The following is a 26880-nucleotide window of genomic DNA, read 5'->3' as shown; positions in this document are numbered from 1 at the left end:
TACGTAGGAAATTGACACAGGCTGTAGTTAAGTGACGTGCTGCCCTAGCGACCACAGTTCCCAGCAGCCCTCGTGCAGCCAGACACTTTCGCGGATTGGCCGCCTCCTTAGGCAACGTGTGGTGGGGGAAGGGGATAGGCGCGAGGTACTGTGGGTAGGAGACGGCCGTCGGCGGAGGCGCCATTTTGTGAAGCGGCCGTACCCTGTTGGAATTCCTTGGCATAAACTGCTACTGCTGCTACTTCCGTCCTTCCTGGGGGTAAGTGCGGCGGCCGCCCGTAATGACTGGCGGTTCTTTCTGCTGTGGCAGGCCCTGTAGAGCCTCCCTGTCAGCCGCAAGCTGCGGCCGTTCAGCCCTAGCGGGATCTCGAAGGGCTACCCGAGGCATTGGAGGGCCGCGCCCCTCCTCGCCACCAGCGCTGTCAGCTTTCAGAGAGCGTTCTCCCGGCCAGCCCGAGGCCCTCTTCTCTTGGAGCTGTGAGTGTGCCCCACCCGGGACGTGTCTCCAACTCCCAGGCCAAGTTGAGCAAGGAGTCGTCGTCTGTCCCTCAGATACTTCTCAGGGGCGCCCTGACAGTCTAGCCGCCATAGCTCCGCAGGTTCGCCTGAATCAACTCTCTCCGGAAAGCTGTTCGGTGAAGGGTGATCTGGGGCTGGGAACCTCTTGGGGGTCGGGAGGCCTAAGTGCAAGCAGGAAGAGAAAGCCTGGACGCCTGAGTCGGTCGCGCAGTCTGTGGCGCCGCCATCTCACCCGCGACTCCCCACGGAGGTGGGTCTGGGCAGTGCCCAGGCGTTGAGGGGCTGCAGCAGGGATTCTGCCCAGGCCCTTGTTCCTCCCTGATGGTTCTGTTCCCTGTATTAATTCACATGTTCGTTCAGCGCCTGCCTAGAACAGGCGCCAGGGACGGCTGTAACTAGTTTGTCAGACCTCGCAAGCATCGAAGGCCGTCTAGCTGTGTGATGTTTTACCATCGTCAGTGCGCAGCGGGGCCAGGTTGGCTGCCTCAGGGACCTGTGGTGATTATTGTTACCTGGGAATTAAGTCGTACGGAGGTTTACTCTTGCTTGATATAGCCTTGGATCTGCCGTTCAGTTAAACGGAGTCGATTTTCAGTTAGCCCAGCATCGGCTTTCTGAAAGGTTTTAAATTTTTCATGAGTAATTTTTGAATTTTGTTTTGCTTCTTGAATTAATAAAGACACTTTGGTTAATGTTTTAAGGCCCAACTACCCCATTGGAGTTGCTTTGATTCAGAACACAGGAAGCTGATTGCAGCTGTGCCCTTTTTGCTTTGTAATCCTACAGTGGGAGCAGGGAAGGCATCTTCTGCTTGCGTCCTTTTATGGGTTTGTGTTTGAATATGGAATCTAATATTTTTAACTCGGCTCGCCTTCCTGCTATGCTTATTGTTAACCAAAACCATCGTTTGATTTTAATGTTGACAGTCGGTCCCCACCCCTCAACCTTAGATCATCACTGTTAATGGTTTGAAGAAATTCCAGTCTCAGTGGTGTCCCAGCTATGAAACAGGACTTTGGTGATCTCCCAGATTTGCAGCAACGGATCTCTCTTGTCTTCTAGAAAAAAGCAAATTTGAACCTTTTGGAGCAGTGTCCTAGATCTTCATTAGAACAATGGGTTCAGACAAACGGTAAGTTATTACAGTACATGCCTTTGATCTCAACATTTCAATGGGGACTGAGCTATTTGTTGGAAATTGTTTACCATACTAATATTTGAGTCTGTGTTTTGTGTCATGCATTCTGTGAGCACTTTCATGATACTTGCTCGTATAAGCACATGGTTTAATGAGATAGTGAAAATACTGTGTGAACTGTCCTGTGGTAAAAGAAGTTGAGGGGCCTGTTAGAACAGTTAGGAACCTGTGTTTTCTTGGGAATAGCCAGGAAAGCTTCCTGGAAAAGTATTCTCTTAAGGTGAAGCCTGAAGGGTAAGAAAGAATTCAGCAAGAAGGACTTGGTGGAGTAGGAGATCATGAAGGTTCCTGGTGTGATTAACAGCCTCTGGCAGAAAGTAGGAAATTGTCCTGTCACTTTGCACAGTACCTGGCTGTAGAAGGCAGTCAGTGAAGGCCAGTTCTCATTATTATCCCCTCCATGACAAGATGATCCAGATTATAGAGCTGAGAAGCTTTGGACCATGAGTTACATTAAAAAAGAAGAAAGAAAAACTGCTGAAGAATTAACAGAGAATTAAGATGGAGCATTTGGCTCCTGTGTCATCTGTGGAGTCTCCCACTCAAACCATTTGATTTAAACACACAACTTCTGCTTATTCAGCCAGCTGCCTCCTTAATATTGAATCCAGTCCCAGTGATAGATCAAACTGATGGCCCATTGGGACTCGGGAAATGTTCATGTTACATGATGTCATTGTTTGGTTCCAAATAAACATTTACCGTTTTAAGGTCTCTCATTCACATACTTTACGTTGTAAAACTGCCCTGGACTATTTGTTATCATTCACTTCTTTTTATTAAATTTGTATACTCTAAATGATGCCCTAAAAGGCCTTCCCTTTATTTTGTCCTTACACAGAGTTTTATGAATCTGGTAAACAATTTATCCAAGAACTGTTTGTAAAGAGACACAGATGTATAGAACAGTGTTTTGGACTCTGTGGGAGAAGGTGAGGGTGGGATGATTTGAGAGAACAGCATTGAAACGTGTATATTATCATACGTGGAACAGATCGCCAGTCCAGGTTCGATGCATGAGACAGGGTGCTCAGGGCTGGTGCACTGGGATGACCCTGAGGGATGGGATGGGGAGGGAGGTGGGAAGGGGGTTCAGGATGGGGAACACATGTACACATGGCTGATTCATGTCAATGTATGGCAAAGCCAATACAATATTGTAAAGTAATTAGTCTCCAATTAAAATAAATTAATTTTTTAAAAAAGAACTTTTTGTATCTGTGGTCCAATGAGTTTAAGCCTTTTGTTATTAGATTTTCCTATGAAGCCCAGTGCTGCCTAGTAATCAAAAATAAATCAGATGTTATAGGAAATAATGTTCTCTGATGATGCTATTTATTATAACAATTGAACTTGGTTAACTGCCTAACAGGGAAAAAAAGAAAAACTAACTCATCCAGTTTAGTGGTCCATTTCTCAGTAGTGAGAATACCCTTCAGAGTGGATGAGTCAGGAAATGTTTTCTTTTGAAACTGAATGAAATGAGAATACATTGACCCTTAAACAACACAGATTTGAATTGTGCAGGTCCACTTACAGGCAGATTTTCTTCAATAAATACAGTACTACATGATCTGTGGTTGGTTGAATCTGTAGATGCAGGACTGGATATACCAGAGGGCTTACTGTGCAACTTGAGCATCCATGGATTTTGGTATCTGCATTGGGTCCTGGAAACAGTGCCTGACAGGAACAACTGTAATTGCATTCTTCCTATTTAAATTGATCAGTAAGATCTGAAATCAGGGATGAAAGGAGTGATGTGTAGATCACAGGCTTGGGGAAATGCAGGATAAACATGGACAGACAACCTGTCTCAATTGTAAGTTGTTATTTGGTGATAAATTTTAAGGGATGCATTGAACTATTTGGATACCTTATAAACCAAAATGTGGATTGAAATTTTTTTCAACCATGTTTTCTACAAGGACAAAATGTGATTTATTTAAGAATAAAGGAAAATTTTCTTCCCTGGCAGAGTGAGTAGAACGGAGCGCAGTGGAAGATACGGTTCCATCATAGACAGGGATGACCGTGATGAGCGTGAATCCAGAAGCAGGCGGAGGGACTCAGATTACAAAAGATCTAGTGATGATCGGAGGGGTGATAGATATGACGACTACCGAGACTATGACAGTCCAGAGGTGAGTGACCAGCAACTATTTATGGAGTTGTTAGAATTATGAAATAAGTATACCAAGTGTGAGAATCTCTCAGGAGGAGTGTTTGATTCAAACACTTTAGTATTCTGAAATCTGTTTAGTCAGCTATAATTCTCAAAGACAGACGGAGACGTGTAGTCAGAATTCTTGGCCAGGGTTTACATAGGGCTCACCAGGCACTCTTGAGCACATGGCTAAGATGAACTCATTCAAATCTCACTACAACCATGTAATGTAGTTACTGTACCCATTTTAAAGATTAGGCAATTGGGGCATAATTATATACCATCCCTTGGCCTCAGATAGTTTCTGACAATTGTAGTTTAATATTGTAGCGTAGCTTTTTTTCACATTTCTTTCCATATGCATCAACTTTGTTTAGAAGTAATGTGCTACCCATATAATTTGGCACTTTTTTTTTCTTTTTTATGCATAGAATCATCTTATTTTAATAAGTAATACTGTTTGTGTGTTGACATACTGTTTGGTGAGTTGTTAAACCATTCTTCCTGAAGTTAAATGATTGTTGCCAGGTTTGGGGGTTTTTGTTTTTTGCTATTTTAGAAGACGCTATGGTGAACATCATCGTGGAGTTTGTGTATTATCTCTATTCCTAAAGATGAATTATTAGGAGTGGAGGGAGTGGATCAAAGGGTATAAAAAGCCCAGTGTGATTTGAATTACAATTTTGTTCATTGTAAATCAGAGAGAACGTGAAAGAAGGAACAGTGACCGATCCGAAGATGGCTACCATTCTGATGGTGACTATGGTGAACATGACTATAGGCATGACATCAGTGACGAGAGGGAGAGCAAGACCATCATGCTTCGCGGCCTTCCCATCACCATCACGGAGAGCGATGTAAGGGGGACCAACTGTTGTAATGAGCCATCAGTAGGCGCAACAGACTCTGAGCTTCTACCGTTATTTTCTTGTGTTCTTTTTAGCTCAAACTAATATCTAGTGAAGTACCTTTCTATAATTAGGGTGACGTTCTGTCAACTTAGCTCATAGATAATCTTTGTATTTAGACTTTGAATCAATATACAGTTTTCAGAACCACAGGGAACAGTTTTTATTCTTTCAATAATAACTCCTAGAAGGTAGTCAGTACACTTTTGTTGAATTGGTCACTTATTCACTGAGATTATATCCATAAGAACATTTTAATGATTCAGCATCCTTTGATTTGTTGGAAATTGTATTATCCATTTGAAACCTCTGGAAAGCCTTTTGACAAGCCTGGCTTCCCCCTTCTCAGACTGGCCAACTATGGCTTTGGTGTACTGGGCACTGCCTGGTTTCCATTGGTATCTCTGGCCTTCACCATTCCTTCCAGCCCCATCCACCACCTGGCTTCTGCTGCAGGCGACTTTGAACATGTTCATTGTTCTACCAATATGCCCCCATGCCCCCCCCTTTTTTTGCTGTGCTTTGTGGGCATTTGGGATCTTAGTTCCCCAACCAGGGATGGAGCCTGTGCCCCCTGGGTTGGAAGCACAGAGTCTTAACCTGTCTAGTTGTGGACGCGGGCTTAGCTGCTTTGCAGCATATGGGATCTTAGTTCCCAGGCCAGGGATCGAACCCACGTCCCCTGAATTGGAAGGTGGATTCTTAACCATTGGGCCACCGGGGACGTCCCCAGGCAGAATTTCTTATGTATATCCCCAACCCTTGAATTCAGGAGGCTGCCCAGCCAATGTCTGTAAAATGAATGTGATGTTTTGAAATATATTTTATAAACCATATAAATCATAGCATTATGCCAGTATCTATTGTCTGACTATGAATTTTAGAGCTGTATTGAGTTCACACAGCCTTGGTCTTTTGAAACACTGGAAGTGACAAAACGTGAGATGGGATGTTTGAGTTAATAGTGGGTATTTATTTGTGTTCCAAAACACACTTGTTCCACTGTGTACTGTTAAACTGCAGAACCATGCATCCTCCCTCATAAACGCTGAAGTCAACAGATAATGAAGGCAATGCAGAGTAGAAAGGGATGTGTTGGAAGAGGTCTTGTTGAAAGTAGTTCTGTGGAATAGTAACTTGACGCTTCTTAAGGGAGCTTTGTTACTGGTGGAGGGTAAGGAAGAGCTCCAGGGAACTGTTAGTTGAGCTCATTCTTGAGGGGTAGGGGAGAACTGAGGATAAGGCATGGACTGGCCCTAACCAGCTTGATTTGACTGAAATCAAAGATGTTTGGCAGGAGAAAAGTGTATTCGGGGGCCACTGCTGGCCCTAACTAGCTTGATTTGACTGAAATCAGAGATGTTTGGCAGGAGAAAAGCGTATTTGGGGGCCACCGCTGGAATCTTTGAAATCCTAGCTAAGTATAAAAAAAAGCTGCTGAAATTTTTGCCTGGTAACAAAAGCTGTGCAGGTTTGAATGGTAGAGTCAGGGAGTGGTAGAGGCTAAAAGGAAGGCAGAGCTGAGCTCAGGTAGCAGTAGCCATAGGCATGTAGAATAGGGGATAAAAGAAATCCTGCAGGAGTCAGTTGAGGAAAGTTTACTTGTTGATCACGTTGTTCCCTTGAGTCTGTTAAGCCTGTGGCCCTTGAAGCCTTCAGAAGTGGGTGGCAATGGGGAGAGCCATGCCCTAGCTGACCCTGGGGGCCCTACCTTCTGGTAATGAAACAAGATTGTAATTCTTGTTTATTTCAGGCTTCTCGGGGAACTAGAAGTGCTTACCATAAGAAGGCAGGTTTTTTCCAAGTAGGCTTTCTGAGATTCCCCAAATTTGTGCAATATTTGTGGGAAATTTGCTTATTGGGCTCTTTGGTGGTGGTTTAGTTGCCAAGTTGTGTCTGACTCTTACGATCCCATGGAGGCTCCCAGGCTCCTCTGTCCATGGGATTCTCCAGGCGAGAATACTGGTGTGGGTTGCCATTTGCTTCTCCAGAGGATCTTCTTGACCCAGGAATTGAACCTGGGTCTCCTGCATTGCAGGCAGATTCTTTACCAACTGAGCTATGAGGGACGCCTCCTCATATTGGGACCTTTAAAAGCATTTAAAAATTATAGTGTTCTCTTGAATGAACTTCAGTTTATCACTTTCATCATTATTTGTCCTTTGTAATCCCCTCACTGACATATGAACTCCTATAGTAACTATATTTATTTAATTTTGTTACTATGTGTGTTACTGTATCACTATATTCATAGTTAGTCTTTAGTTACTCTGGTAACTAAGTTTTCGGTAACTATGTTGCCAAGCATGAACTTGAGTCAGGTGATTGGGTCTGGCTTGATGTTAACACTTCTATTCCCTATTTGTGGTAATCTCCAAAGCCACTAGGAGTATTGACTCATGCTCTTAGGGGAAATACAAACTTAGATTCCTGTAAGCCTCTGGTCACAGCATTTTCACAAACAGATCGATATATAGCCTTATTTCATGTATATTTCTATTTAAATGTGCCTTATTTAATATATACTTTGATTCATTAGCATTGGACACTAGACAGCACTTCAGCACTACACCTGGAGAGCCATTTTAAACAGTGAAATCGCCAACAAAAAGTACAAAAATGTGAAATACCTGCCAGTAAATAGACTAGGAGAAGGACATCTGTTTTCACTATGAAAGCTGATACAAAGCATAGCATACTCTGCCAGGAACATGTCCATCAGGCAACTCAAATTTTTTACTATTCTGCACATGTTTGCAAATGACCTTGAAAGCGCAAGTGGTATTCATTTGGAGTATAATGAATTTTAATTAGTAGGCAAATCTACCCCAAATAATGAGGACTGATTTTATATAATCCTGCAACCTTTGCACGTAATAATGAAATGGGGAAGCCACTAAGAGTCTCTCAAAAATTTGTCCCTGGTGTTTTTCCTGAGAGTATTGCTGCCTGGTATGATTGCTGGAGAGACTGATGTCTTTTTTAATGTATTTTGCCTTTTGCAGTGAAGGTTTGATTTGAAATTGGTAATAAGTTTAGCAGCCAGAAGTCTTTCTTAAGGCCCAATTCATGTTCACTTTGATTTACTAGGAGCCTAAGAATATTACAAGGTTTTTGTTTGTTTTTTTTAATGTAAGGAAACCATTTCTTTAAGACATTGTGCAATAAAGGTTTCTCTTAAGGGAGTTCCTTGTTTTGGGGCTATTGATTTCTTAGTCTCCTTCAGAGACTCTACTTCAGAGTATGATGATATATCATCTGCCTCTTTTAAATCTTTTTCTTTTCTCCCTGGTCCTTTAGAACAAAGGACAAGATTAGCCTAAGGGGACGGGTGGAGGCTTGAGGGTCAGCACACCACAAGCAAGGCTGTGTCTCACAACATAAAGTAGCTGTTCTTGAGGAAGTCCCCCATCAGCAGGTAAAGAAGGCTTTCAGAGCTATTATAGTACATCAGTTTCTATGAGAAGCATCCCTTCTTTTGTTCTATTTTTAGACTAATTGCATTTTGATGATAGAAGTTTAAAAGCTTGGCCAATTAAGCTTAAGTAATATAAGCTTAAGTTGATGTAATCCCTAGTCTTTGAACTCTCCTTAGTGTGGAATGGTTTGTGGCTAAAGCTTTAACAGTAAATGTGTAAAACCCTGTGCAGATTCGAGAAATGATGGAATCCTTTGAAGGCCCTCAGCCTGCGGACGTGAGGCTGATGAAAAGGAAAACAGGTGAGAGCTTGCTTAGTTCCTGCTGTTCTGGTTCTCTTCCCCATTCCCACCTCAGTCCCTAAAGAACATCCTGATATTCCCCAGTCTTCAAGCACATGAATTCAGAATGAAAGGTTTGCCATGGCTAAGGAATGTGACTCTTTGAAAACGATGTTAGAAAGCACCTGAGGACCTTTTTAAAAACTTTGTTTTTAGGGGCTTTTTTTTCCCTTCGGTAAGTAGTGATGTATAAACTCCTTGTTTGACTGTTTGTAATCGGTTGCATGGTTACTTTTTAAGCGTGGAATCAAATCGAATGGCATTTAGTTCAGGCGGCTTGGTTCCTTGCCATGGCAAAGTATCAAGAAGATCCCCAAGTCAAGTCACATTTGTAAAGCTGCTTCCCAATTGGCTTTGTCACGCAGTGTTGAAGCAGTGGGAGAGAGATTCACCTGTTATAAAGGAACTGACTAACACGAGTATCCCGTCTATATCTGAATGCTGTCTCTAGGTGTAAGCCGTGGTTTCGCCTTCGTGGAGTTTTATCACTTGCAAGATGCTACCAGCTGGATGGAAGCCAATCAGGTTGCTTCACTCACCAAGTCTAGATATTCATGAAAATGGAACAAGTCTGTACAATTTAAAAAAAAAGGTTGAAGGAGTGGTTTGTTCCAAAGGAGTGACTTTAAAAAAAAAAAGGCTTTGTATATATTAAAATTGATGTTACTGGAATAAACACAGTACCACACATTACACTGCAGAATTTGCTCTGCCTTTAAACATGGCTACCTGACATGGCCTTGTTAACCACTGAATATTTGTCTGGTAGTTGTCAGAACATCTTGAATATTCCCCCTTTCCTCCCCTGATTATATTCCTGTTTATTATGTCCTTTGAGAGTCATCTTAGATTATCCAGCTCTCAATTTGACAATGAAGAGAATATAATCGAAGTCTGCTGTAGGAATTTTGTAAGTAAGTATTTCAAGTTGGAGACCTCAAGCCTCCTAGAGGCATAACTGCTCATATGGGTCTTCAAGAACTATTTAAAGATCTAGTAGAATTTATGAACAGTAAGTCTGATGAGATTAGCCTAAGAGCTGGTGTCCTGCTGCTGTCTAATCTAGTTAGAGTGGCATTAACATCCTAATCTCCCTGAGAATGCCTCTTACAGTCTGTTCAAAGCAAATCTTTGATGATTTCTTTGATGTGGCATTAACTGAATCATTCTACAGTTCATCAAGATAATGTTCGGTGCTTGGCACATAAGTAACATTTTTTGCCAGAACTCCAAAGCACAGTATTGAATGCCTTAACCAAGTGCATTCTGGGAAGTTTGCTTAACTCATTATGTTGCTTCTCTGTAGTATTTTATGATTTGTCACTCATAAATAAGAGTTATATTCTTTGGAATCTTAATATTAATAGTGAGACTCACTAATGAGGATATCATTTTGATTGACTTGTTAGATTTTTAAGCCTCTCACATCCTTAACCCAGAGGTGACAACCTGATCTTATAATGGTAGATCTTAATTCATTTCATACCATGGACACCATCCTAGTAAAATTCAGGACATACACAAGCTTCATGTGAACCTGCTTGCTTTTACATGACAGCATCTTTTTAAAGCATCTTATTAATATAGTGGATGTATCAAAATGACTTGGGAGTTTAAAACTCCTGGGAAATTGAAACCTGAAAGACACTTAAAAGCGGCACAATTTTAATGTATACAAAGCTGTGTTAATGTGTAACTATTTCATTACAGTTCAAATTCACTCCAGAAATGAAAGGCCAGTAGGATTAGGGACTCAGTGGTAGTTTGGAATCGCCCCAAACCAGCACATCCCTCTTAGTGGGATGATCTGTTGACTTATCTCCCAGCTTCTTTATTTTTGCTTCTATACAACACAGTGAGTGGATGACCTTCAGCTCTTTCCCTCTTGGCCAGACATGCAGTCTTGCCTTTAGATATTGCAGAGACAACATTCACAGCATGTCTTAACTCTTCCAGGATTTGCAAGAACCAAATTACTCAACAGTATGTATGTTTGGAGGGGTTAGACTCCTTTAAAAAGTTTGGATATCTAACCTCCTACTTAAATCCCTTCTGACGGTGTCAGAACACCCCGCTCCCTTTCCCTCCCCCCAGAAAAAAAAACAAAAGGTGTTCCTGTTAAAATGAAGGCTCTTTGGGGGCAGATGCTGGGTGTGCTCTTGGTAAACTGTTTCAGCTCGGAATTTTCACCTTTGAAAATAAAATCCCTTGTAGTCACACAGTTGACTAGAAGGATGAGGTGGTATATGAACACTTAGACACTTTTCCTAACCCCCTGAAGAAACTTCATTGGCCTCCTGGTTACTCATCTTGAAGAGAGTACCATCTTATTTCAGTGAAAAACACATCTGTCACTCAGGACATCACGTGGTTGCACTTGGCAGGAAGAAACCTCATTTAGCTGTTTTTAGAATCGATGGCATTCAGACTAGTGTCTCCTGAGAAAATTGTCACCAGCTTCCCTTTAAAAATGGGTTTCCCTCTCATTGTCCCCAAAGGACACATCCTGAAGCAGGAATTTGGGTGAAGGGGAAATGTAAAGGCTTTCACTTTGCATAAGGATGTGGGACTGGGGGAACAGTGAAGCGAAGCCCAAGGACACCATGCTAAGGGCTAATGTAGGAGACAACCTCAGAACTGGGAGAGTTGTGTCTTCTGCTCTTTGAACTAGATTGTCAACTCTCAGGCAGCCTGTCAATGCTGAATGTTAGGACTTCTGTCTCTGCTGGAGACACGGCCTGGTGCATGTCAGCGTTTATAGCGTGTGTCAGCTTCCTCAGCACTCCCTGACTCCGTTTACCTTTACTCCGCATCCCATTCTCTTACTGCCTATCTGAAGGATTGGATGGGCAGAGTATAGGTGGCGGTGGTTGGTCCTCCCCGTATGTTGTCCATTTAATTCCAGAGCACTGATTTTTCCGAAGTGTGCTCTGCCCTGGGAAAATGGACACATGTTCCTCACAATGGGAATAACTAATTACTTCTTTTTTTTTTACAGAAAAAGCTGGTGATTCAAGGAAAGCATATTGCAATGCATTATAGCAATCCCAGACCTAAGTTTGAAGATTGGCTTTGTAACAAGGTAAGCACGTGTTCTTCCCAGACAAACCAAACTCTTGGAGTTTTTTGTTTTCTATTTGTTTGACTATCCAAACAAGAAAATTAGTAAAATACATGATTACCAGCTTTTATCAGGAGGTGATTTTCATACTTTGTGACTTTCTTGGGTCCTCCTGAGTAGGTATTAGAGGACAGACTCCCTCAAACATGAGAGATTTTAAGAACCAGATTCTAAGCCCAGTGTTTCAATTAAGATTTTAAGTTTGTTTTACTTTATGGTTTCTTAATTCTAGCGCTCTCATCTTTTGGCAGTCTCTTTGTTAATGAAACCCTTTGTGGCCCTGCTCGCGTTATATAAGGGAGTTATATAAGGTCTGTTACGAGTAAGAAATGGTATCCATGGGCAAAACCCTAAGTGGGCAAGTGTCACCAAAGTCACAAAGTAGGTGTTGCTATTGGCATTTTGAGAGTACTTGGTGTCACATGTCCAGCAGGGCTCTAGACAGAATTTCATTCACATTGTATTTGTGTATATAGAGTGATACATAGTATATAGTGCTTTTCTGACATAAGGGAGAACTTTGCCAGTGGCTTGCTGCAAGGTTTGGGGGTGAACTGAAACTTTTCCCCAGCTTGAGAAAAATGGAAATCTACTTCAAAATACATCAGAATGTATTTTTCTAGGGGTCATTCATATAGTGAAATTTTTAGGTTAATGCTCCTTTGTCTTCAATGCGTAGGATTACCTTCTGCTTTTATTGCTCCTCACTGGGACTTGCCTGTGACCCTCTTGCTCTAACCCACATTGTTACTAGTAAACCTGGCCTACCATGAGATAGAATAACAGATAAAACTTTTTATTTTCCAGTGCTGCCTTAACAATTTCAGGAAAAGACTAAAATGCTTCCGATGTGGAGCAGACAAGTTTGGTAAGCCCAGATTTGGCTGTTTGCGAATATGTATCGAAACTTGACTAATTGGGTTGTCTATGAACCTAAGGAAAAGTACAGCCTGGGGTATTTAAGCAATAACGTATATATTTTCCTCAAACCTTCTACCTTAGGTTATGTAGTTATTTTCTTTAAACCTCCTTCCTTAGATTTAGTAGATCCTGCTGTTGAGTGCAAGAATACAAAGAGTTCTTTTATTTTTCAAAATTAAGTCAGCTTTCCTACTTTGCATTCTGTATCTGCCTTACTTTACAGAGATGAAGTCCTCTGAAGTCCTCCAGTGGCCTAGTTTTTGCATTCCACATTTAAAATTCATGTCAAAATTAATGAGGTTTTACTGTAGCCACAAATGGTTAAAAAAGAAAAAATAACAGCTACGTTTACTTAAAACTTTGGTATTTGAATGTATTTATGTTGGTTTGTTGTTTGTCTTCAATTACTGATTCTTCCTCTTTTCTTTCCTTTCTTGTAGACTCTGAACAGGAAGTGCCCCCTGGAACCACAGAATCAGTTCAGTCTGTTGATTACTATTGTGATAGTAAGTGCAAATGCAGTCTTTTGGCTGTTATGTTGGAAACTGATCTCCGTTGGATGTTTTTTGTTCTCCTGCTCTTTTTTAATGAGGAGCAGTCAGTGGCTTCAGATTGTCTCGTTAAAGACTGATTTTTGGATTTCTTTTCAATGTCAAAGTGAAAGATATATGCAGTTGACCCTTAAACAACAATGGGTTTGAACCATGTGCATCTATGCTGATTTTCTTTCTTTTTTTTAATGAATGCTACAGTACTACACTGGGCTTCCCTGGTGGCTCAAACAATAAAGAATCCACCTGCAGTGTGGGAGCCCTGGGTTCAGTCCTTGGGTTGGGAAGGTCCGCTGGAGGAGGGCATGGTAACCCACTGCAGTATTCTTGCCTGGAGAATCCCCATGGACTGAGGAGCCTGGTGGGCTACAGTCCATGGGGCTGCAGAGAGTTAGATACTACTGAAGCGACCAAGCACACACAGTACTACACTAATTACTGGCTGAGTCTGGGGATGTGGAACTACCAGTAGAGAGGGCTGGCTGTAAAGTTATACACAGATGTTCTATTGCGTGGCGGGAGTGGGGTCAGCACCCCCTCATCCCCCTGCATTCAAGGGTCAGATATACTGGAAACCTCCCAAAATGGGTTTGTTTGTACTTGAATCTGCTTTGAAAGGCATTGGTGGTAGAAATGCATGTCTCTGTCATTTGTCTCGTTCACCTGCAGCAATCATACTTCGAAACATAGCTCCACACACTGTGGTGGATTCCATCATGACAGCACTGTCTCCCTACGCGTCCTTAGCTGTCAATAACATTCGCCTCATAAAAGACAAACAGACCCAGCAGAACAGAGGCTTCGCGTTTGTGCAGCTGTCTTCTGCAATGGTGAGATGTTCATTGAATCTTTCCTTTTAAAAGAAACTGAGATAAGAGGCAAATGTAGTTCATCCAGTTGTGATGCTACCTACGTCTAATGTTCTTGGAGCCCAAAGTTCAAGACTTAAGTAATGATAGTTATTGCAGTGCTAAATTATAGGCCGATGGCTTTAGTAAGTGGTGAAAATACCATTGGTATACCTGTAGATAACTGGCTGAACTGAAGTCTGAGCCACAATTTAGTCTTTTTTCATGCTTTTAGATTGACCTAGCACTGGCTCCTTTAATAATACTAGATACCTTGAAAGAGGGCTTTTTAAAATTTCTCACGATTTCATATCCACAGATAATAATGAATTGCCTTTTTTTTTTTTTTAATTTCTTTGACTAGGATAGGTGGTAGATATTTTCAGTTGCATGACAAAAATCACAAAATTGTTTTTCTTCACATTCTCCTGCAGGATGCTTCTCAGCTGCTGCAGATACTACAGAGTCTCCATCCTCCTTTGAAAATTGATGGCAAAACTATTGGGGTTGATTTTGCAAAAAGTGCCAGAAAGTGAGTGGCTTCATTGCCCTTACTTCAAACCGCTGCATCTGCATGCTTGTCCGAGAATGCGCTGCTAACTGCACTCGAAGCCCATGTTCTCTGTACTGCGATGGAATCCTTCCTAATTGGCTGGGAAGGATGCACTTGTCTTCTTAGCACTTATTCCCTCCTATCCTCAATACCAATTGCCAGAAAGCTTGAGAGCAGGACAAAACAGACTTGGTAGATGGGTTGAGAATATGTGCTATGCAAACTGCTTCAGAATGGTGCAAACCCATCTGGAAATAATTCTTTCCTTCCACAACAGCATGCTAATACAGCTTCATGTATGTAGAGCTTCATTCTAGTGATGTAAATTTCCCATTTCTAGTATCATTGCCCATCAAGTAGACACCTTATTAAATAGAAGAGTACAAAAGAAAGCAGCTATACTACAGGGACACATGCCCACTAAGGGCTTTGCCTTTGGAAACCCTTCCTCACTCTGAAATGTGGTGTTGCTGGCATTGGAGACCTTCCTGTAAAGTCTGGAGTGGATTACTGTTTTCTGGGTAGCGTGGGGTTAAGTGATAGGGAAGCATAGTGGTATAAAGTCACATGGTTGGATTTTTGTGGTTTCAGAGACTTGGTCCTACCAGATGGTAACAGGGTCAGCGCCTTCTCCGTGGCTAGTACAGCCATTGCTGCTGCTCAGTGGTCATCCACCCAGGTAAAGGGAAGGATCTTTTTGCTCCAGGTAGTGTGGTGGTGGTGCCCAGATTCATAGAAGTCAGCTCTGTGATTGTGCTTGCCTTAGAAGCTCTGCAAGGACATTTGAAGACCTCAGTGTGCACTAAGTCTGTCTGTGTTTCCTCTTCTTTTGACATTGTAGTCTCAGAGTGGTGAAGGAGGCAGTGTGGACTACAGTTACCTGCAGCCAGGCCAAGATGGCTATGCCCAGTATGCTCAGGTGGGTAGACTGGACCATTATCTGACTTCTGGTCTCCAGAGTATGTCCAAGAATGGCAGCTTTAATGGTGGACTCTTCTTCAGTACTCACAGGATTACCAACAGTTTTATCAGCAACAAGCTGGAGGATTAGAATCCGATGCATCATCTGCATCAGGTAATAGATTTCATATTCTTTTTATCTCCTGTTTAAGCAAATACAGTTGAGGACATAGAGCTAGATGTTCTCATTAGATCCAAATAAATCTAGGAGAGCCATTTCCCTGTAAAACGGGGGATTGGGCACTTTCAGGGATGTCACCATGTACCTAAGCTTCTGGGGCGATATTGGCATTGCTTGTGCAGTGGGCTTCCCTGGTGGCTCAGATGGTAAGAAGCCACCTGCAATGCAGAAGACATGGATTTGATCCCTGCATCAGGAAGATTCCCTGGAGAAGGGAATGGCTTCTCAACTCCAGCATTCTTGCCTGGAGAATTCCACGGACAGAGGAGCCTGGTGGTCTCGAGTCCATGGTGTCACAAAAGTCGGACAGGACTGAGCGACTAACACTTGTGCATATCAGGAGCTGATACAAAGCTCTTAGAGACTATGCCATCATGAGTGTTCATTCTTGAATTGAATTCAGTATTTTCCCTCTCTGTGCTGTTCGCAATTGTGGGTGCCCATGTAAGTTCAGTTGAGCAGTTTCTTGTCCAGACATCAATTAGAAGGGTCACTCTTAAAAGCTATTGCTCTAGTTTTTGTTCCAGTGTTACAAAGGTGTGACAATTAAGTCTATTTTCAACCCCAGAGCAGATGTGGAAACCTTTTTCCCCTTCTTAGCCATCATACAGAATGTCTGACTTTGTGTATCACATTCTAGTAGGATTATATAAATGAGAATATCATAGGTTAAAGAGTACTTACTGGGAATTAGGTGGTTAAGAACTGACATATACAAAGACGGACTCTAGATTGGGCATTCCGGGTGAGGATGTTTGGTGTAAAGTTCAGTGCCTTGGCTGTTGTAACTCCGGTGTTTATCATCAGGCACAGCGGTGACCACGACCTCAGCGGCTGTTGTATCCCAGAGTCCCCAGCTGTATAATCAGACCTCCAACCCACCCGGCTCTCCGGTAATCCTGTCATCTTAGATATAGAACTGGTGATTGTTGGGGAAACTGTTGCTGTACAAGTACTACCTTTTCTCACTGTGTAAGCCAGGATTGACTGATACATACACATTCCAACTTTACTTCTTTCTGTCTAATCATATTATGTACTGAAATAATTTTGTGTCTGTATTTTAAATGCAAGATTCCACATAGGGTCTATTTATACTGTGCATGCTTCGGCTTGACCTTTAGGAAGACAGTTGTCAGCATGTGTTTTGCTCAAGGATTGCCCTAGACCATTGCTACAGTGGGTCTGTCAGGGGGCCCTTCCTGCTGGATGATTGCAGTGATTTAGTTCTCTTGAGAGGCTTTACAGTTGAAACTATATTGAAGCTGCTGTTCTTTCCAGACTGAGGAAGCACAGCCTAGCACTAGCACAAGTACACAGGCCCCAGCCGCTTCCCCTACTGGTGTAGTTCCTGGTACCAAATATGGTAAGCCAAACCTCATGGGGCTGTTGACAGTTGGAAGGTCCTAGTTGTTGATTTTGTTTAATAAGCGCTCCTCTCCCTTTGTGGGTATCAGCGGGACACGTGGGGATATGAGAGAAGACGACCTTCTGCATCTCAGTGGCTTAAAATTGGAAGTAAAGCCAGTCTTTTCCCTGGAATGACTGTGTGCTGGGTTTTGTTTTTGCAGCAGTGCCTGACACATCCACGTATCAGTATGATGAATCTTCAGGATATTACTATGATCCAACAACAGGGCTGTACTATGACCCCAACTCACAGGTAATTTAAGGGGTAAAACAGACGTTTTGAGGTGTAATGTACTTACTGAAAAATTCATGAAACTCACACGTGCAGTTCTTGCAGTTCTTTGAATGTTTGTTTACATATATATACGTTTGTTCATTTACCAGCACCACGATAAGAGCAAAAACATTCCTAGCACACTAAACGTTCTCTGGTGCCTCTTGTGGGTCAGTCCCACCTCCCCTGCCCCAAGCACTGTTCTTTCTCCTATTACCATGGATTATTTTGTCACGTTAAAATTTTCAAATGACTGTTAATCTTCATGTAGACACCTATATACAAATTTTAAATTGTGATTTTTTTCACCTGAGAGAAAATTCACATTTCAGCCATTTAGCGTGTTCAGTTCAGTAGTTTTTTTAGTGTAGTCACAGTGTTGGGCACCCATCATCTAATGTTGATGAACATTTTCATCAACCTGAAAAGAAACCCTATACCCTATATATTCAGCAGTTACTTCCTAATTCCTTCCCACCCCAGCAACCACTGCTTTCTGTCTCTCTGGGTTTGCCTGTTCTAGACATTTTGTATAAATGGAATCAAATAATATGTGACCTTTTGTGTACAGCTCTTTTTTTACTTAGTATTTTTGAGAGTAGAAATCAGCAGATCTGTGGAGTGATATTTTATTTTTGGCAGTGTATAGAACTTTTTAAATAGGAAAGGCAACATTAACACTCCATAAATAAGCAACTGTTTATGACCAGAAGCTGTGTGTATATATAGAATAGTAAAAATAAGTGCTTTTAACAGGAATTTGGCATTGAGAGCTTGTGGTTTCTGAGAGTCAGGTGTGACGCTGTGTGGGACTTGCCAAGCGGGCTGGGCCTGTACATGTTGCTTCCACTGCTCTTCTTGTGGAGTCTGGCCATTTCCCAGGCCATTCTTCTTGGTGGCCATAAAAGTTGTGGCTCCTGTGTCTGACGTGCACTGCCTCCTCTGAAAAAGATACAGAAGGCAGCCTCTCCTGAGCCCCTGTTGAGCAGGTAGAGTAAGCAATTGGACAATAGAGAAGAGGAGAGAGAGCTGCCACCCATTCTCTGTTGTGGTTCTCCCCACACACTTCAGATCAGGTTCCTTCACCTGTCACCTCCTTCCAGGTTCCCAAGCTGGTTTTTACAACCATGTTTGGTTGCCCAGGCGTCCAAACAGAACAGGCAGGGTTCTGTATGATTGAACCTAGCAATGAGATGTTAACTGATTGTCATGGAGGACGTGTGAGAAAAAGCTCCTCCTGAACCACTTGCTTTGGCCACCTGGTTTGTGTAAATGGTCTGTCTGTGGAAAGGAGTCAGGCTTATTGCTCTTTGGGTACCCTCCAGGCCCAGGGATTAATTAATGGAAACTCGAGACTCTGAAACCACATTCTACTCACCCAAGAAGTTTCACACCTCTTGGCCAGCTGGTTCACCATCCTCACCTATACCAAGGTTTATAGCACCTCCTCTCTGCCCAGGAAATATTACTGGTCTGCAACATGCTTTATGTTTTTATGTTTAATTTTTTTGACAAAATAATGCAGATGTAAAGGAGTGAAAATACTCCTTTAGGTTAGTGGTTTGACCCAGGAGAAAGTCTGCATGAATTGTGTCTTTTATTTTAGTATTACTACAATTCCTTAACCCAGCAGTATCTGTACTGGGATGGAGAGAAGGAGACTTACATGCTGGCTGCGGAGTCTAATTCCCACCAGCAGACAGGCCTGCCTCCTGCAAAAGAGGGGAAGGAGAAGAAGGAGAAACCCAAGAGCAAAACAGCCCAGCAGGTAAGATCATGACCCAACCAGCAGGCCAATTTTTCTCTCTCTTTTTTTTTTTTTTTTTTATCAAGGGGTAGGGTGGGGCTGTGGCATTTAGCTTTATTTGGATTCTTAAAGACTAGGTCATACATCTTATTTACATTAAGCTCATAGTCTAGTTAGTCTCTCAGTCATGTAACCGCATGGACCATAGCCTGCCAGGCTTCTCTGTCTGTGGAATTCTCAGGCCAAGATTACTGGAGTGGATAGTCATTCCCTTCTCCAGGGGATCTTCCCCACCCAGGGATCAAACCTGGGTCTCCTGCATTGCAGGCAGATTTCTTTACCATGTGAGCTACCAGGGAAGCCGTAAGTTCCTAGAGCATTGTGCAGTTTTTTAGTAGTAGTCTTTGTTATCGGTCAGTTGCCTGAAAGACTCACAGACTTTGGAACAATATTCATTAATGACTTTGGTAATATGTAGTATCTCATAAAAGATAAGGGCAAAAGGGGTTTTGTTACAGTTTGTTACAATAATGGCTTGTTGTCTTGGCATAGGAGACTGTTTGCTAAGTTCCTCTACCTAAATCTCTGTGATTGTTGTTTGACTGTAGATTGCCAAAGACATGGAACGCTGGGCTAAGAGTTTAAACAAGCAGAAAGAAAATTTTAAAAACAGCTTTCAACCTGTTAATTCTTTGAGGGAAGAAGAAAGGAGAGAATCTGCTGCTGCAGATGCTGGCTTTGCTCTCTTTGAGAAGAAGGTAACAGTAACAAGGATGGCCTTACTTCATAAGGGCAGCTTAGGTAAAACTTGAGGCTTATGACTTGTTCTGTGTTTCCCAGGGAGCCTTAGCAGAAAGGCAACAGCTCATCCCCGAATTGGTGCGAAATGGAGATGAGGAGAACCCCCTCAAAGTAAGGAAGTACCAGCTTTAAACCAGTGTTTAAAGGCTGTGTCTGTGCCTTGTGTCTCACTTTGATCTGCATCTTGGCTAATGTGAAAGTGTTAGTCACTCAGTCACGTCCAACTGTTTGCAACCACATGGTCTGTCCGTGGAATTCTCCAGGCAAGAATACTGGAGTAGGTTGCCAGTACCTTCTCCAGGGGATCTTCATGACCCGGGGATCAAACCTGGGTCTCCTGCATTGCAGGCAGATGCTTTACCATCTGAGCTAAGCATCTGGCTAATCTCATTCCTGCTTAAAACGGATGTGTCCCTGTCAGTGGGTATTTGAAGCAGCTTATATACACAGAATCTATGTTCAGGGCTTTGTTTTCTCTGTGTGAGAGCAAGTGAGATGGAACAGAGAATAAAGCCCAGATTCCGGAGCTCAGTTGAGTTTTATTGCATTTGCAAATAGTTTTTTAACAGTCTGGAAAGAGAAAATTAAGACCAAAAAAGCGTATTTTACGTGCTAGATACTTACCTGAGTGGGTCATTACTCTGATCTGTTGTATTTGAGGTTTTCAGACATGGTCAGTAGTTTGAGAAAAGTCATCCAGGAAGTCTTCTTGGTTCCCAAGAGGGCTGGTGGTGGGAGGCTGTCAGGCCCAGCAGCGGAAGACCGAGCTGCTCTACTCACTGATGTGTGACATATGGATAATGGACATTCTCTCACAGCTTGGATTAGGTGTTACTTTAGCCATTGCTGTTTCTCTGTTGCACATTTCCAATGACCCACCTTCCTCCTGTCTCTAGAGGGGTCTGGTTGCTGCTTACAGTGGTGACAGTGACAACGAAGAAGAGCTGGTGGAGAGACTTGAGAGTGAAGAAGAAAAGCTGGCCGACTGGAAAAAGATGGCCTGCCTGCTCTGCCGACGCCAGTTCCCAAACAAAGACGCCCTGGTCAGGCACCAGCAGCTCTCAGACCTCCACAAGGTGGCCATGCTTCTCTGAGCTGATCTGAGACATGGAGGGGAGGCAACGAGACGCTGTGGGTGCCCTGATGGTAGTGAAGGTTCAGTAAATACCTGCATTAAGTGATTGCCTCTTAGAAGGCAGCTCTTTAGTATAGTCTGTTCCTAGAAGGCAGCTCCTCAGTATAGTCTGTTGCAGATTGTGAGTAGAAAGGAGCATGGCAGCTCCAAGTACACCCAACTCTGGCTTTCCTGTTATAATGAATTGGACTTTGACTTGGATGGAGCACAATAGATACTAATAATGTTTGTTAAATCTCTCATACAGCAAAACATGGATATCTACCGACGATCCAGACTGAGCGAGCAGGAGCTGGAAGCCTTGGAGCTGAGGGAGAGAGAGGTGAATGGGGGTCATTGTGCCACTCGAGTGTCTTGGGGTAGCTGCCCTTGGCTTTTACTCGTAGCGCTTGTCCCAGGTCCCAGGGACGGGGTAGGGTATGTTACATATCTGTCGCCTGGCCGTCATGGCTCAGGTAGACTGGACCCAAGCCGTGTGCCCTGGGAGCTCTGCAGTGTCCTTTCATGAGGGTGCTCGAGACCACTCACAAGTCCTGGGTGCCAGAGACCCACTGGTGAAGTACACTGGGTTTTAGTAAGGACAGAGTAAACTTGTTGGGCCTGGCCAAGGAAGCCTTTGTGGACAGTAAGGGGAGCTCAGATGAGGCCTAGGGAACAGCAGGACAGAATGATTGCAGGTGGTTTGGAAGGAAGCAGTGGCGCCCCTAATGAGCCGTCACTTGGTAGTTGATGAAGCAGGTTGAGAGCCAGCCACCCAGGGGTTTAAGTACCAATGGAGGCCTATGGCTTAGAGATGAACCTTTAAGCAAGTGACTTGAAGTTGCTCACCCCAAGATGGTTCTGAGGTATCTATAGCTAAAGCTTTTTACATTCCTATTTTTTCCTACTGTTCTATGGTGCCAGCTCCCCAGGGAATGTAGAGCAGGTCTCAGGAAGCCACCTCTTGGCTCTGTCTTCCTGGAGGTGGCCCTGTCCAAATGCTGAGGAAGAACAGCAGCTTGCCTTCCTCTTCCTCAAGGACCTCGGCAGGCTGTGCCCACCCCCAGCAGTGCCCACACTCTGTGCCCACACCCAGCAGGCTGGTTGAAGAGCTTGACAAGAGGTGACTCGTTAAATAAAACTGGCTGTTGGAAACGTAGTTTTGCCCCAGGTTCCACACACAGATCATCTCTACAAACCTGCCGTTTGGGATATGACGAAGTGCAGCCAGGGAAACAGGGCATGTGGTATTTGCAGACACTCTGAAAGGCCAAGCTCCAGATGAAGGAAGCACCTGAGGTGACAGTCTGAAGTGTGGGTGCTTGCAACTGCAACAGATTGATTGAAGTCTGAGTATCTCTAATCAAGCTGTTCTCCCACGTAGATGAAATACCGGGATCGCGCTGCGGAAAGACGGGAGAAATATGGCATCCCAGAGCCTCCAGAACCCAAGCGCAAGAAGCAGTTTGATGCTGGCACCGTGTATGTGTTGTGCACATTTTCCGCTTTCTGAGACGGGGCTCTGGCTGTTTTGAGTAACTGTGTGTTTGCCACTGGCAGGAATTACGAGCAGCCCACCAAAGATGGCATTGACCACAGTAACATTGGCAACAAGATGCTGCAGGCCATGGGTTGGCGGGAAGGCTCAGGTTTGGGGAGAAAGTGTCAAGGCATCACAGCCCCCATTGAGGTAAGCAGTGGGATTGGGCTTCAGCGGCCTGCAGGCTTGTCCCAGAGTTGGGATGAGGTTGAAGCACCCGGAGGGCCTGGGCCCCAGTGGGAATTGTATTCCCTGCAGCTGTCTCATATTGCACCCTCTTTTTAAGATGTCAGTTGGGAGGAACAGGTGTGGCACCCAGCTTGATTTTTCTGGTTTTTGGGTCTCTTTGGGTAAAGCCTACCTTCTTCTAAGGAGCTTATCTTTCTACATCCTTCAATATAAACAAACCTTAACACTGACTCAGTAGCTTAGATCGGATTTTCAGAAAGGTACTGTGTTTTAATTTCTAAGTGATTTTTGCTTATGTATAAAACAAATTACACTTTAGTAGGACTTTGATCCATGATAAGAAATCCTTTATTCAGTCAGAGCTCAGGACCAGAGGCCTTCAACCACTGGCCTTCTAGACAAGAGCACTGCCAGTGATTGCTCTCTCCCTGACCTGGCAGCATAGCTTAGAACAAACACTTGCTGTTGATTTGTGCAGGCGAGTTCTGCTGACTTTGAGCTGTCCTGCCATGATCTGTACCTAAAATTACCAGACCTTCCCTGGGCTTTGGTGCAAGGCTTTGGGGCCCTTTAGCAGGCACAGTGCTTGCTGAACAGGCATGGAATTGGGGGAGGGCGTGCTTCTGTCTGCCTTTCTCCCTCACCCATTTGATGCCCTCAGTCCTTCAACCTACTCCAGGTCTCCAAAGTAGAAATCCCTGTCTTCATTTAAAATTCCTGTCTCCTGGTGGGGTGGTCCAGCTCAGTAGGTAGTGGGCTAGACGTGGGGGAGAGGGAGCAGTCCACACCCTACCTGCCAGCTGCTGACTACAGTTTCATTACCCCCAGGCTCAAGTCCGGCTAAAAGGAGCTGGCCTAGGCGCCAAAGGCAGCGCATACGGACTGTCTGGTGCAGATTCCTACAAAGATGCTGTCCGGAAGGCCATGTTTGCCCGGTTCACTGAGATGGAGTGAAACACGGGGATGAGAGAGAGAGAGAACGAAGAGCTCCAAAGAGCACAAGGAATGCTCCGTCTCCTGAATTCACTCTGACCACCTTTCTCCTTAAGGGCATGCCCTGTGCTGTTAATGGTTTTCAGGGTGAACCAGTTCATTCTGCAAGGTTCTCCCACTTAAAGGAGTTCCCCTTGTATGGGTTATCTGGTGAATGGCTTGCCTTCCTGCCAGAGGGCCTGAGAGCAGACCAAGGGGATGGTGGGTCTTTTCTACTTCGGTGTACATAGTGTAATGTAGTGTGTGTTTTACATGTGTAGCCTATGTTGTGGTCCATCAGCCCCTTGCATTTCTAGGGGGTACTGAGATGCCCTAGGGTGGTATGTGACACCAAAGCCGCCTCTGTCATTTGTTGTGCTGTCTTTTCTCGGCAAAAGCCTTATGTATATTTGTATATTACACATTTGTACAGAATTTTGGAAGATTTTCAGTCTAGTTGCCAAATCTGGCTCCTTTACAAAAGAAATACCTTGAAAAATGAGTGTGTGTGTCTCTTTATTCTTGGGTGACCAGGTAAGCAGAGCATGTTGGAGCCAGTCAAGCCTTGTGATAAAATAAGTACGTGAACATTCCATCATAACTGAGTCCGCTTTTTCCACTTCCTTCTACTCCCTTTAGGCCTGAGTGAGTGCGAGCACTTGTGCATCTTCACTTTCTACAGACTGTACGTCCAGACATGAGGGTAGGCATGTTACCGCTCTGTGAGGAACAACCTCCCTGCTTTTATCCGTAATACAGGAGCCCTCTGCTGAGGTGGAGGAGCTGAGAGGCCCTTTCTCTCCTGAAGCACTTCACTTCTCCAAGACATCTTAGCTGCCCAGGAGGTGGTCAGGGACATTGCAAGGTTTTCCATTCTCAGCGGCGGCGTCCCATCCTTGTTATCATTTTGGCCAGCAGGATTGTGCTTGACAAGGGCAGGAAGTGTGCCTGAGACTGAGGCTGTTCCCAAGACCAGCTGCGATGGGGTACCCATGCTGCCCGTCTGGCTGGACTGAGTGATTGGGCTTCGTGTTTGGCATTTAGTCATGGAGGGGGGAACTTGTTAAATCTTGAGCTCCGTGGCTTTTGTGGCTGGGCATACTCTTCAGGCGGGCCTGGCCCATATAAAATCAGGATGAATTGCACAGGAGGAGCTTTAAGGGCATGGACCTTGACCCCAGTTTCCTTGGGGGTACCTTGAAGAAGGTGAGCCTAGCTTTGCTAGGGAGACGTGGAGGCAAATGCAGAAAGCTCAAGCTTGGGCTTTTGGGGGCTAGGGCTTGGGAACCTCATAGACGAAGGCCCAACTGACATCCGCATCCAGGGTCAGCCAGGGGCAAGGGTGGGGAGACCAGCCCCACCTCCAGAACTTTTGCAGAAGCTGGTGCTCTTAGCATCAGAGAGGCAGTCACAAGCAGCTTAATTAGACACTGCCAACAGCCAGCCTGGACAGCTCTTGCAGGTGAGGACACGCATCAGGAGATCTGAGAAAGCCGGTCACCAAAGGCCAAGCCAGTGCGAGCTGCTCCCCTGGGGAAGCTACAGCCAAGCACGGGCCGGAGTGCCAGGCCTTTGTCAGCCATCTTGAGCCTCAAACTAACTGCCCACATCAGGAAGGATGCTTGATCCCAACCTACTTGGTGCTCTCAGCAAGACTCTCATGAAGACTGCTCTGGACCACTGCATCTGCTGTCTGCACTGCCATGGGCTCTCCTATAAACATGAATTTAGCGTCCATCCTCTGATCAGCCTGTCAGAGAAGCTGGCAGCCCGCTTTCCCACTTTCAGTCTGTTCCACAGCTATTCCTGTCACCAGCATAACTTAGCCAGGTGACTGCTGCCCCCATCCTGGATCTGAAGCCATGGCCCAGTTTCTATGCTTTCCTTGGATCTCATGTAAGACAGTATTTGGGAGATCCTGCTAATGATAAGTGACTCTCACCCCCTGAGAACCTGAGGCTTAAGCCCAGGGACCCAGGCATTCCCCACTGCTCCTCATGGGCTGCTCCAACCCCAAGCCCAGGAATGAGTGTGCCAGGTCCTGCCCTGCCCTACCCTGCCCACAGCGTTGCTGTTCGTCCCAGCCATGGCCGATGGTGGTGCTATGAGAGCAGTGCAAAGTTCTCAATCAGTGAAACCCGAATTCTGAATTTGGAATGGTCTCCTCTGACCTAGAGGGATCCTCCAGGGTTCCCAAGTCCAGCCCGCCCTTTGCTGGGACAGCTGCTACACTGTGCAGGGCTTTGAGAGCTGTCCAGGAGCAGCTGTCATGGCCATGCATCAAAAGAGTTCCAAAGCCCAGATGAGCAGCCAGGCCTGAGCTAAGCTCCCCAGGCATGCACAGTCTGGCTGGAGGTCTCAAGGGCGCCTGGAGTCCAGCCATTGGGCACCCTGATTCCCAAAGGATGAAGCCCTCAGGGACAGGTGGGGATGGAGGGGGGTGCGGAATTGCCCTGGAGACTGGACCCTGGGGAAGGGCTGTGCTGCTGGTGGCCACCAGGTGGCAGCACCCCACCATTTATGGGTTGGCCTGGTTTGGGTGTCTTTGGTGGAAGTGGGTCTCATGAAGTCTTGGGGTGCTGGGCTTTTTGCAGGCCTCTCAGATTCAAGGAGACCTGGATAGAACTCGGCCTCGAAGATCTGTGTGAAGTGGAAGAGGCAACAAGTTTGGGGACCTGCAGGTTCTTGGCAGGTCCCTTACCCCCAGGGATCACCTCAGGCTAGAAAAGGAAACTGTCGCCCAGTTGTGGGGCAAAGGGTCAGGCTGGCCCCATGCACAATAAGTGCTTCAGTCTCTTAGCAATTCTTCTCAACCCAGGTAAATAATTTCTATGGTCGATAAAATGCATTTCTGCCTCTCACACTCCCTTTACCCATCTGCATGATTACTGACACAGAAATACTCCCTTGGCAGGCTAGGGGAAGTTAGGGTTGAGCTTGCCCAGGGCTCTCAGGTGGAGGCAAGGGACATCCACGTGCCCTCAGCCAGCCTCCCAAATGGTAGGAGGCCTGGGAAGATTTCCAGCAGGAGGCACAGCCAGGGGCAGAGCCCTCACAGCATCTGATTAGTCTGAACCACTTTTAGTCTCTGAATCATTTTCATCCCATTTAAAGAGGAAACAGGCTCAAAGCAGAGAAGTTGCTGGA

General features: G+C 44.6%; 1 protein-coding gene across 2 annotated transcripts; it reads left to right on the top strand.

The window, feature by feature from the left end:
* Window positions 1-147: 147 nt before the first annotated feature.
* Window positions 148-24232, top strand: RBM5 (RNA binding motif protein 5). 2 transcript variants are annotated; one of them, XM_004018446.6, is made up of 25 exons: window positions 148-259; window positions 1582-1651; window positions 3696-3861; window positions 4586-4741; window positions 8443-8512; window positions 9003-9076; window positions 11550-11633; window positions 12480-12540; window positions 13034-13099; window positions 13814-13974; window positions 14427-14524; window positions 15137-15224; window positions 15387-15464; window positions 15548-15620; window positions 16494-16579; window positions 16968-17052; window positions 17258-17349; window positions 18977-19138; window positions 19726-19875; window positions 19958-20029; window positions 20815-20994; window positions 21301-21375; window positions 22417-22514; window positions 22593-22722; window positions 23590-24232. In XM_004018446.6, the coding sequence occupies exons 2-25, from the start codon at window positions 1635-1637 to the stop codon at window positions 23713-23715; spliced, it is 2448 nt and encodes an 815-aa protein (XP_004018495.1). In that variant the 5' UTR covers window positions 148-259; window positions 1582-1634; the 3' UTR covers window positions 23716-24232. The 2 variants fall into 2 exon arrangements, with proteins under 2 accessions (XP_004018495.1, XP_060258520.1); XM_060402537.1 differs by having other exon boundaries at window positions 22593-24232.
* Window positions 24233-26880: the final 2648 nt, after the last annotated feature.

The sequence above is a fragment of the Ovis aries genome, chromosome 19 (genome assembly GCF_016772045.2).
Source record: "Ovis aries strain OAR_USU_Benz2616 breed Rambouillet chromosome 19, ARS-UI_Ramb_v3.0, whole genome shotgun sequence".
Classification (NCBI taxonomy): Eukaryota; Metazoa; Chordata; class Mammalia; order Artiodactyla; family Bovidae; genus Ovis; species Ovis aries.
The sequence above is the reverse complement of the archived record's forward strand: the minus strand, read 5'-3'. Positions and strand labels throughout refer to the sequence as shown.